We start from the raw sequence: 13,049 nt of genomic DNA on the forward strand, positions 1-13,049 counted from the left end.
GTTTCGAAAAGGCAGAACCTGGTTACTCTCAGCAATCGTCGGAAAATACTGCTGCGCTACTCCTGCAACCTTAGACCGTTACTTCTTGCACAGCCGGCTGTAACGCTAATCTGCCTCATAAAAAATCTTTTCCTTGATTTACGGAAAAACTGTTGGGAATTACGGGTTGTCTATGAAATGGAAATAATTGAGGATTTTTATGCACTTTCCAAATTGGTGTATTTTTCTTGTCACTTCAAAATTGGTTGAGATATCCAAAAAAGTTCACTACTGTACTACAGAGTTTTCCTTCCGACCCCTGCCTCCATTCCTTGTTGATGCGATATATCTTTCACTCAGGTACATATGTTGGAGGTCCAAACTGTAACTAAATTTGGTGTACTCGTTCACATCGCTCTCTCAAACAATAAGTTGTTTTCTCTGGTGGTTGGGTGCCTTACAAAATGATGTAGTGAACTATCCTACAAGCTGTACAGATTTAACTGGTGTGCAAAGATTTAAAAAAAAAAAAAAAAATGAAACATAATTTGATCCTTCTTTTTTTTCGTTAGTATGTATACGTATCCTACTGTTGCGCAAAGAAATCAGCCATGCCAAATCACCGTTTTTATGTTCATATACAGGTTACCCTCAAAGTTCAAGATAACACAGTAATGGTACTTAACCTCTTTGTGCCCCGTGTCCCCAATATGGGACGGAACTGGGCGTTTTCAAACTTTAATAAAGAAGGGAACCCCCGGGTAGGGACCCATGAGCTTCACGACCATGAGCCGACAGGCGGAGGGCGATGTGCCTGGCACTCTTCCAGCAAAATTTCTTGCACAGCAACTCTGGGAACTAAGAGGCTAAACACTGACAAATCAATCAGTTTCTTTAACCTCTTTGCGTTCCGTGTCCCCAGCATAGGACGGAACTGGGCGTTTTCAAAATTTAATAAAGAAGGAAACCCCCGGGTAGGGACCTATGAGCTTCGCTACTATGAGCCGACAGGCGGAGGGCGGTACGCCTAGCACCCTTCCAGCAAAATTTCCTGCACAGCAACTCTGGGAACTAAGGGTTAATTATGTTTTAGCATTGGTGGATGTTATTTCAGAATTTCATTCAAATTAATGTCTTACATTAAGTAAAATTACAGCAATTCAGGTTGGGACTGAGTAGACTCTTAAATGACACGTGCTTCCCTTGTGTAAGAGGCCCACGCAACATACAAATAACCCACATAATGGAGCACTGCACAACACATGCCGCATTTAGTCACAGACTCATCATCAACGGTGTAGGGTACCTATGGTACGATCCTGTAGGGGCAATTGCTTACCTGCTTTCCATGAGACTGCTAGGCCAGGCATGATAGTGGTTGGGCATGAACAACAGCAACAATAAAAGTAACACTAGGAGTGTTGAATGAGAGGTGAAAAATATTCTACATCGTGAAAGCTACCACTGACCATCAATCACGAGGTCAGTTTCATACATATTAATGGAGCTCTCAGGTAACTACGCAAATGAATCACTATACTGTTGTCACATCTACTGTATCGAATTCAAAGGTCCCAGACTGTACCTTATGATAACTTGACTTGTTTTTTTCCAAGTTAACAGAAATAAATATGATTTCTATTCCTCCTTTCCAACGAAATTTCCATGAATTAGTTTCTATGCATCGTGATACTTTTTCACTTTTTCCTATGTTATGGGGATATATATTTCGGTGCACTCTTAACCCTTAATCACCAAAAGGAGGAAGGTAAAGCTCACAAGAGAACTAACTTACTTTACAACATACACACACGAAAGAAGAAACCAGGATTCGTTTTACAAATGGAATTCACGTAGGCCTCAGAATACAAATATAAAAAGAGTTATTTCTTACCTAACCAGATTACAACCAGTGGAGGCTACGTACTCACAGAGCTTGAGGAACTAGGAGAACTCGTCGATGATATAATCCACACGCTAGTGTTATATGGAGAAATGAACCAAATATGGGAAATGGTGCACAAACAGTGTGTTTTGTATTCAAAGTAACGTGTTTAGTAATGTGTGAAAATATGTGGAAATGTGACAAAAAGTGACAAGAAAGTGACTCTCTCGCTAGGTCCTCGAGCTTATAAAATAGCCTTACTCCGCCTCTACTGGCTAACTAGCCGCTAAGCTATAATCTCCAGCCATACATAAGCAATGGAGCCACCTGCTACCAATAGTGAGTTAACACATGTCACACATAGCCAATAGCGAGCCATCAAGAAAACATTTTTAGACTTCTATTGGGAAAATACTCTCATTTTGCCCCTTCCACCCTATATGTGACACCCACTTGTGGTCAAGGACAAAAGATCTCTGCGTAGTTCTGTGAAAACATTGAGCGTTATCTGCCCAGAAGCAGAAAAACTGACTGCTGAGTTAACAGAGGGAAGAGTGTGAGGTCATGGTATCTACCCTTGCAGGCAGCAAAAACTGTTAACAGAAAAGATTGAACATTCTTCACGGCTCATCTATCCCCCTACTTCATCTTCACATCTTCTATTTCACGCATTCTCTACTGGGGTAACTATGCTAGTGACACCTCCCTTCCTGAGGGAAGAAATTTACCAAGGGGAAAATTCTGGATACTGTCCATTTTTAAGTTCTGGACAGGTTATCTGCTAAAATATTAGTAACACCTTTTACATGTCGGACCTCCAAGGCATATTCCTGCAGAAATGGGGCCCAGTGGGCCAATCTAAGATTTTTGTCCCTAAATTGGGACAAAAATTTCAGATGGTGGTGATCAGTAATCGGTGTAAAGTCATAAGAAAAAGTGAGCTATCGTTACCCCAGGAATGTTCAATGCTAGCAGGGCTATGTGGGCGGGTACTTGCTGTTCACCCCTCCCCTATCTAGTGTTGCCATATCACAATCCCATTATAAGAGTTGGAATAATGAGCAAGAATGAACCATATGGCGGGGAAATAATTATATAGGCCGTGTTTGCGTTACCCTGAGAGCCCCGCCGGGGATTAATAATGAAACTCGGCAGGTTTATTATTTTCCTACTATTCACCACTTATTATCTATGGAACACAACAAATAAATTATTTTGGAGGGTATTAAATCTATAGGCATCGACTTTTTTTTTTTTTTTTTTTTATGATAGTCTAGCAGGGGTGCACGAGTTCGTGTGTTTGCTTTAGATGGGTGGTTAAATGCTTCATGTGGATGCTTCAGATGTCTAGAGGCTGTTTTGGATGCAGGGGGTGGGTATACAAAATATGAAAGTAATGAGACTGAACATGTATAATTATTTTCCTTCCACTCAACATTTATTACATGTGGAAAGGAATACATATCATTATTACACTGAAATTTACTAACTTGGCTTGTATCGGCTGAATTACTATCATACGTCTGGCATGGGTGCACATACTCATTGCACGTCTTCATGTGTGTTGCCGACTTCACACCATTCTGTCATTTTTATTTAATGAATTCAGTGCCGGATAATAAAGCGTATTGTCTCTATGCAGAGAGGGCAAATGATCTAATTAGTTTTTATTACCTCTAGCAGAAATTCTAATATCTGTCTCACATAACCGACATTGACGGGTTTGAGGTACAACTTTCCTGTCCCGTCATTCCACAACACTTCGTCGTTGTGTCATAGTCCATAGCTCTGAAGGGTAACGATAGTTTTTCTTACGACTGTACACTACCATATCACCTGACCCTGAACCAACATAGAAGTGTTGAAGGGCAAGTATGAGTGCAAGGAGTTCTTTCTCAATAGTTGAATAATTTCTCTGGGCCTCATTGAAATTTTTCTAAAATAACGCACAGGCATCTCAAAACCTTGATCATTAGCCTGAAGCAAAGCTGCGCTGGCCCCTAGGCCACTGGCGTCACCAACTAATTTAAAGGGTTTATCAGAATTTGGAGCTTGAAGCACTGGGTGACATGACAGGATGGCTTTGTGTTTAGAATAGAGATCCTTACATTCTGACTTCCACTCATACTTAACTCCTTTTCTCAATAAATCAGTTAGCAGGGCTACAAGATCAGAGAATTTCAGGACAAAACGTCTGTAGTACCCTACCATACCCAAGAATTGCCGCAACTCTCTTATTTTTGGGTTGGGGGGAATTGAGTATGGCCTGTACTTTAACATAAAGTGGACTCACTTGGCCTAATCTGACCACATAACCTAGGTACTGCTCTCGAGCCCTTACAAATTCACATATAGTTAAATTAAGCACTAAATTAGCAGAGGACAGTCTCTGCAGTAAGGCATCTAGTTGGCTCAAGTGTTGTTCCCAGGTGTCACTAAAAATAACTACATCATCACTGTAAGGAACACAACCTTTCATGTCCTTGGTGAGATCATACATCACCCTCTGGAAGGTGGCAGGAGCATTCTTCATATCACAGGGCATGACCATACATTTATAAGTATTGCCACCAACCACAAAACAGGAAATTTCTTGGGCCCTTTATGTAAGTGGGACTTGCCATTATCCCTTCATCAAATCTAAATTTGTAATAAACTTTGCACTGTCTGTTGCATCCACACAATCATCTACTCTAGAAGGTGGGTAGGTGTCAGTCTTGGTAAGGGAGTTGACTTTACAATAAATAATACAAAAGCGATGTGACCCATTGGGTTTTGGAACAACTATGACTGGGGAGCACCACTCGCTTTGGCATGTCTCATTTAACCCCTGCTGCAGCATGTAATTCAATTCCTCTTGGATAATGGTCTGCTTCTGAGGACTAGACCGGTAGGGTGACTGCTTTATGGGACTGGTGCCTCCAACATCCACGTCGTGCTGTGCCACTTCTGTCTGTCCTGAGGTGTCCCAGTAGACATCAGAGAACTTCCTGAGAAGGGCAACAATTTCGACACACCACTCTGCTGTCAAATGGGAGAGTTTGTCAGTTAATGTACCCCAAGCATCCTGGTTTTCTCTCCATCTAGTTGTCTGGTCCACAGACAAAGGGCAGCCCCCGTCCTCCACTAACCCAACAGCCGACACCATACATGCAGCACTAGGGGGTCCACATCTCGCCTGTGGTACTCCTTTAACATATTTACATGGCACAGTTTTTGTTCTTTCCTCCGGTCTGGGGTTAAGATGACATAATTTACTTCACCTACCCTCTTCTCTACTACATAAGGGTCTGCAAAGCTTGCCTACAGAGGCTGACCATGAATGGGAAGCAAGACAAGAACTTGATCGCCTGGGTGAAGAACTCTGTTCCCAACTTCCTTGGAGTGGTCATACCACCTCTTCATCTTCTTAGATGTCTCCAAGTGCACCCTGGCTACTTCCTTACTATAGGCCAGTCTTTCTTTAAATTTTGACATGTACTCTAGCAAGTTAAGTTTGTCATCATCCTTGACCCATTGTTCTTTGAGGAGTTTAAGAGGACCTCTCACTTCATGGTCAAAGATTAACTGAAATGAAGAGTAACCCAACGACCCACTTGGTGCCTCTCTGGTTGCAAAAAGTAGGAAAGGCAAATATTTGTCCCATTCCTTTTCATCAACACACAACTTTTTAAGCATACTCTTCAAAGCTTGGTGATACCTCTCTAATGCACCATGATTCTGAGGATGATATGCAAAGAAAGTGATCTGGGATATTCCCAACTCCCTAAGGGTTTGTCTGAGCAGTCTGGAATTAAAATTACTGCCTTGATCAGACTGAACTTCCTTAGGGAGACCAAAACGGGCAAAGAAGGTCAGCATCTAATTTACAACCAATTTAGCTGAAATATTTCACAAGGGAATGGCTTTGGGATATCTAGTGGCCATGTCTAACATTGTGAGGATGTACTGGTAGCCTGAGGAGGTTTTAGGTAAAGGGCCAACAATGTCCACAAGGACTCTAGTGAATGGGGCATCAAAAACAGGTAGAGGAATCAAAGGAGCCGCACGGATGGGCTTATTGCTCTTACCGACTAGCTGACAGGTGTGACATGACCTGCAGAACTGGGAGACATCTCGACGGATTCCAGGCCAGTAAAAATGCTTCCAGATGCGGGAGAGAGTTTTCCTCACCCCTAAGTGACCTGCTAAAGAAGAGTCATGAGCAATGAACATAATTTTTTGCTATAGGGTCTTGGAACCACCACGTGATATACAGTATCCTACTAGTTATCAAGAGCAACATAGAAGGTCTCCATCTTCGCATTAACACTTTGTTTGGCCCCATATAATAACATTCTGTCAATTCAGACTCACATTCATCTTCCCTAACAGCTGAGTCAGTTAAGGTGGCAATCTCCAGATCGGATCTTTGCATATCAGCTAACCTTGCACTTACATCAATCTGGGGAGAATCATCAACCTCTGAGTCATTTTAACTGGGCGAAAAAGGTATCCCCAAGCACAATATCATCGTCGGCATTGCCCGTGCCAATACTGTCAACATTCTCATGGCTGGCCTTCGCCAACATAGCTCTAGTTACAGCACATGTGGGAAACAATTTAGGACATACAACTTCTAGCTCTTTAGTCCTATCCTTATTCTGGGCAGTTTTTGACACACAGGGAACAGCACTCACTTGTCCTTTCGCCAAGTCATTACCCAAAAGGAAAGTGACCTCTTGTACATGTAGCTGGTCAAAAACACTTACACACACTGAACCAGTAACTGACTGGAGCTTCACCTCAACTAGGGGAACAGATACAAACTCAGCTATACCCTGCAACAAGACACATTCATTAGGGTCAGCTACATCAACAGATCCCTTCAACATTAGTGACTGTGAAACTCTGTCTCTAAGTAGAGTGACTTCCTTACCACCTTTTCCATTAAGTGAAACTAACCCCTTCGATATGAAATTAGCAAACAAAATGATCTGGGGAGGAGTCACTTTGTGTACTGCTTGGGGAAGGACACCCTGATGGAGTCTTATAACCACTTTCGCTTGATCCTGATGGCTGAAATGTTCCAGTCTTACTAGTGTCTAACAATGACTCTACAGGAGTCTGTCAACGACTGACTGCTCCACTCTGGCCTTATCAACAATATGCACCTGCTGGGGGGGGAGGGGATCTGACTACTGCTAACAATATCTGTGGGTGCTGCTCTCTGTTGATGTCAAAAGATCCCCAAGAGTTTACCAAAGTAATAGGTTTCACATTGGTACTTTTCCCACGTTTTTTCCAGCACCAATCCTCTAAGTGTCCCGTTTTATGGCAATACTGGCAAAATCTGACACTTTATCCTGACCCTCTGGTAACACTGTCCTCACCTACTTTTGTGGAACTAACATGCTCTGGGGCTGCAGTGTTCCCAGTATTGTCAGTTGACATTAACTTGCCTTTGCCAGAAGAAGGGTTCACAGAAACTGGTTGGTTCTCTCTCCTACCCTTAACAAATGACTGAGGCTTACTTTAGTGCTTATGGAATATAGTATGGTATAATTATCTGCTACAGCAGCAGCCTCAGCTAGGATATCTAAGTTTTTCTCTACTAGGTGTGTAGCAACATCCCTATCTATGTTACCTGTGACGTTCTCCAAGATCATTAATTCTCTTAATTTAGAGAAATCGTCAACTTTTTTTTAATGTAACCATTGATCAGATAAGTCTGTGAATACTCTAGCATACTCCACATGAGTCTGATCTTTCTGTTTAAAGGTAGATCTAAGTTTAAGCCTATATGCCCTCTGGCACGAGTTCATATGTTTTGAGAATGGCATCTATTAAACAATCATAGTTAGCACTTTGATCAACTGATAAAGAAATATAAGCCTCTTGAGCCTTTCCTTTCAAAACACTCTGCAGCAGTACTGTCCAAGAGTCTTTTGGCCAAGAAAAATGACCTGCCATCTTTTCAAACATATGGAAATACATAGTGACATCTTTTGAAGGGAGGTACTAGCTTTATGTTCCTAGCAATATCAAGAGATTCCCTGGCAGATGAACTTCTAGCTAGAGGTGAACTATCCGAGTGCTTCAGTCTGATTTCATTATCCATTTCCTTTTGTCTGATTTGAACTTGTAATTCTAGTTCTTACATTTTAACATGCGATTCTAGTTCACTCATTTTAGCATGCGATTCTAGTTCTGTCATTTTGTTTTGTACTTCTAGTTCTCTCAGCTTAATTCTGGCTAGCTCAAGTTGCACATTGTCACCAGTAATATGAGCAGAAAAATAACTGGGGCCAGGTACCTCCGACGCCAAAGCCTCAGGGTCAACATCTTGTGCAGTATCAAATGGCTCAGAACTAACTACGGAGGACTCACTTTGCTCAAACACGGTGTCCAGTATTAGATCAAGTAACTTAGTCTTAGTGATTGAGGCAGAAAATCTCAACTTTAAGGCCTGGGCAAGCAATATGAATTCGTGTTTTGTGTTTTTTCTCTAGTTGGGGAAGGCTTAAAATCTCAAGATGTTTTTACATCACAATCACTCAATTGGGTCATGATTACTGATTATAGTTAAGCATGTAAAAGCAGGCACTGTGGATGTGACCAAGGTTGCCAATAGTATGTCAGAGCTATCCTGGCGATGAGGTCGTCAAATTGTTTGGGGGGTATATATTAAAGTGCACTCTTAATCATTAATTAATCATCAAAAAAGGTAAGGTGAAGCTCACAAGAAAACTAACTTACCTGTACTTTATGCTACAACATACACAACAAAGAAGAAACCTGAATTCGTTTTACAAAGGGGAATTCACATAGGCCTCAGAATACAAATATAAAATGAGTTATTTCTTACCTAACCAGATTACAATCAGTGGAGGCTTAGTAGTCACAGAGCTTGAGGAGCTATAGTCGTTCTATTTTATGAAGGCAGTTTGGGTGGGGCGCTCTGGGACCTCACTCTGTTAGCTCTGTTGCCACATCATCGCCATACAAGTGCTCTCTCTCTCATATTTATATTAACTACTACTAATTTTATTTTCTTTATTATTTCTCTTGTTTTTGACTTTTTTTTTTCCCACACCACCCCTGAGGTAAAAGTCTATAGGTGCGTTTTTTTTTTTTTTTTTTTAATAGCTTCCATGGCGGGAGACTGACCGAGTATGACCCGCTCACGGAAGGCTGTCCCTTGTGTCACCACCTGACAACGTCGCAAAAGCAACTCTGACAAGTCTTATGAGATTTATCCTATACTATAGCTTTTTTATTGAATTACATCTATACAGAGTGTTTAAAATTCATTTATAAGTACTTACTAGAATAGGAGAGTGAGAGACAGAGAGGTGAGCACAAATAATTACACGTGTGTTGGCGGCGATGTGACAACAGAGATAACAGTGTGAGGTCCCAGATCGCCCCACCCAAACTGTCTTCATAAAATAGAACGACTGTAGGAGAATTCGTCGATGATATAATCCAGATATAATCCACACGCTAGTGTTATATGGAGAAATGAACCAAAAATGGGAAATGTTCAGTAATGTGTGAAAATATTTGGAAAAGTGTAACAAAATATGTAACAAAAATGTGTAACAAAATATGAGAAAAAGTGACAAAAAAGTGGCTCTCTCGCTGTGTCCTCGAGCTTATAAAGTTGCCTTACTCTGCCTCTCCCGGCTAACTAGCCACTAGGATATCTTTAAGTGTAATCTCCAGCCTTCTGCAAACATTGGAGGCACCTGCTACCAATAGTGAGTTAACATATGTCACACATAGCCAATAGCAATCCATCAAGAAATCGTTTTTAGACTTCTACTGGGCAAATACTCTCATTTTGCCCCTCCCACACTATATGTCACACCCACTTATGGTCAAGGACAAAAGGTCTCTGGGTAGTTCTGGGAATCTAGGAAAACATCGAGCGTTATCTGCTCAGAAGCAGAGAAACTGACCGCTGAGTAAACACAGGGAAGATAGCGAGGTCATGAGATCTACCCTTACAGGTAGCAAAAATTTATACCAGAAAAGATTTAACGTTCTTGACGACTTACCCATCTCCCTACTTCATCTTCACATCTTCTATTTCACCCATTCACTACTGAGGTAACTACACCCATAAGTACATATTTGTACCTAAAGGTAAATTAGATTTTTGGGTGTGAAATTCTAAAGGGAGACTGTGACGGTAAAAAATTGTTTGGCTTACTGAGCCCAGTGCAGTCGATAGGAACCAATCATATGCCTTCCTTTTCCTCCCTATCTCTTTCCCTCCTTATGTCTGCCTCCTACCTCCTGTATTCTGCTGGAAAGGTGGCCTGTGCTTCTTTCCTCAATCCTTGGTATATTTTGTCCTCTTCCAGGTATATCTCCCGAAAAATTTAGCGTTTTTCTTTCATCATTTATTTCCACCATTGAATGTGTGTGTGTGTGAGTGTGTGTGTGTGTGTGTGTGTGTGTGTGTGTGTGTGTGTGTGTGTGTGTGTGTGTGTGAGTGTGTGTGTGAGTGTGTGTGTGTGTGTGTGTGTGTGTGTGTGTGTGTGTGTGTGTGTGTGTGTGTGTGTGTGTTTGTTTGTGTGTGTGTGTCTGGTAATTAACAAATAACTAGCATAATAAATACATTTAATGAACGTACAGAGTAGTACGGTTGAATAACGCGACAGTTGTATGTGGTATTAAACTTTTTGTTTTGTAATGTATAGTGTAAAAAGGAATTGCTTTTGCATATCTAATGAAAGAAAAGCATTTGAAAGCCGAATATAAATCGCCCGCCAGAATATGCTGTTGGCCAAGTCCAAGATTTGGTCATATCTTAATACTCAGAGGGTTTCCTGTTGATAGTACAAGCCGTTCATGAGATATAATGGTGCTAGAGGCAAGTGATAAAAACTAGTTGACCTTTGGCAGCAATTTTGGTGACCTTGACCTTGATCTCGAGTGCCCATTTTCGAACTCGGCCAAGATTTTGGCTATATATTGATATGCTGAAGGTTTCATGTTGATAGCTCAAGCTGTTCATGAGATATAATGGGAACACACACACACACACACACACACACACACACACACACACACACACACACACACACACACAGAGGTGGGCAAAAACATTATTACTCCGCCTTGTAAAGGCGGGAGATAAAAATTTGGTTGCGTTTGCATGTGTTGTCCTTGATCACTAGGCAGCTGCTCTTCTGGCAACTTGATCATTTGCATCATCTTTAGTTAGTCCCTTCTTCCTGAGGCATCTATGAGTATTTCAGGATTTACCTAATAATTCGTACATCTTCCTTTTGTCAGTCTGCTTGCAACATTGATATCCTCAATCCTCCACACCCACTGAACCTTGTTCATTTTTTCCACATACCCAAACTATCTCAGTTATTTCAAAGATATCATGCCACTGAATATACTTATCACACTCCTTTAGCAAAGCTGAGTGATAATCCTTTTGCCATCGTCTGTGTGTGTGTGTGTGTGTGTGTGTGTGTGTGTGTGTTTCCAATATATATATCTCGAAAAGTTGAGGACAAATTTTCACCAAACATCACGGGATGAGACATCACCGCCGAAGCATAGGACCTATTCGGCATAGGAGATGCGTGCAACTCCTTCACCTTTTTCCTTGCTTCGCAGTACGAGATACCCTTAGTTGCCTTCACTGTGCAGATCTCTTTCTCGTCCTTCCACCTGGGACAATCCCTAGAGGAAGTGGAGTGAGCACCCTTACAGTGACAGCAACAGATAGTCTCTGATGTGCACTGCTCAGCATCGTGACCCTGTGTTGCACATTCGTCACACACTGACTGTGAAGGCCGACAAGTCTTAGCAACGTGCCCATATAGTTGACACTTCAAACAACGGAGTAGGTTGGGGATATATGGTCTTACATTAACAACTTTGACATGTGCCGGGAGTGAAACTTTGCCAAAAGTCAAAACAATAGTGGACGTCTTCGTCCTCATACTTTCTGAAAATCTAGTTGTAAACCGGGCATCAATGACATATTGCTAAGCAAGTTCCGTTATGATCGTTTCCTCACTCATCACCATGTGATCCCTGCAAGTGAAACCCCCCTTGCAGGAATTCATGGAAGTTGGGATCTTGGCTTCGACATCATAGCAATGAAACTTGCACAGCTTCAGCAAGTCCTTTACCTGGGAGGAATTACAGGTTTTGACAAGAATTTCTCCATTTGTAAGTTTTTTAACTTGTTCCACCTCCCAAGCACAGCCATAAATCAATCAATCAATTAATCAATCAATCAATCACTTCCTGTGGCACCCCACGGGATGCATAGGGGCTCAATGAACTCTCTCCGCCAATATTTGTCTCTTGCCCTCTCCTTCAGGTCGCACCAACACTCCTCTCCTGCTTCTCTTTTCATTGTCCTCAACCAGGTTTCCCTCGGCCTGCCTCTACCTCTTCTTCCTCTAGCAGTCCACTCTGGCACATCTTGTATTACACTACCTTCTTTTCTGTATATGTGACCCAGCTACTTCCAGCGAGACAGTCTCACATATTCATTAACTGGTTCCACTCTCGTAATATCCCTTACTCTTGCATTTGTAACTCTGTCTTGCCACTTTACCCCAAGAATCCTTCTCAGTATTTTATTCTCAAATCCTAATACTTTTTGATCTGTTGCAATTGTACTGTACCATGACTCATGCCCGTAAATTAAAATTGGTATAACCATGGACTTGTAAATTTTCTCTTTAGTATATACCGAAAGCATATTATTATTCCAAACAGATTTCAACATTCCAACGGCTCGCCAAGCCTGTCTAATCCTCTCCTCAATTTCATTGTTTAATGATCCATTAGATGATTCAATCGTTCCCAGATATTTAAAGTTTTCTACATTCTTTACCACATTATTCCCAATTACACAATCGATTTGGTTGTCCACGTTCATATTAATAATTTCAGTCTTTCCACAATTTATTACCAATCCACTTATTCTCCTTCCTCCACCAGACAACCAAGCACCCTCTGCACCTCGCAAACACCTCCGCAAACCAGCACAATACCACCAGCATAGTCCAAATCCACCAGCTTCCCACCCTCCCTCCAGCCAACTCCCGCCCCCGCCCCCCCACAACCCCCTTCATAACATAATCCATAACGAAAACAAACAACAATGGCGAAAGAACTCCTCCTTGAATCACTCCTGACCTAACTTGAAATGGATCAC

At 41.7% G+C, this 13,049-nt stretch overlaps 1 protein-coding gene across 1 annotated transcript in view; it reads right to left on the minus strand.

The window, feature by feature from the left end:
* Positions 1–13,049, minus strand: part of LOC145390979 (uncharacterized) — a 175,965-nt gene that overhangs the window by 119,035 nt on the left and 43,881 nt on the right. The window contains exons 2-3 of the mRNA XM_080265713.1: positions 6,221–6,308; positions 4,616–4,888 (exon numbers count right to left, since the gene is read on the minus strand). Of these exons, the coding sequence (XP_080121839.1) occupies positions 4,616–4,888; positions 6,221–6,308 (361 nt within the window). The remainder of the gene's footprint in view (positions 1–4,615; positions 4,889–6,220; positions 6,309–13,049) is intronic.

Source organism: Coenobita brevimanus, chromosome 16, assembly GCF_032717465.1.
Source record: "Coenobita brevimanus isolate Jiangsu-jjx chromosome 16, ASM3271746v2, whole genome shotgun sequence".
Lineage (NCBI taxonomy): Eukaryota > Metazoa > Arthropoda > Malacostraca > Decapoda > Coenobitidae > Coenobita > Coenobita brevimanus.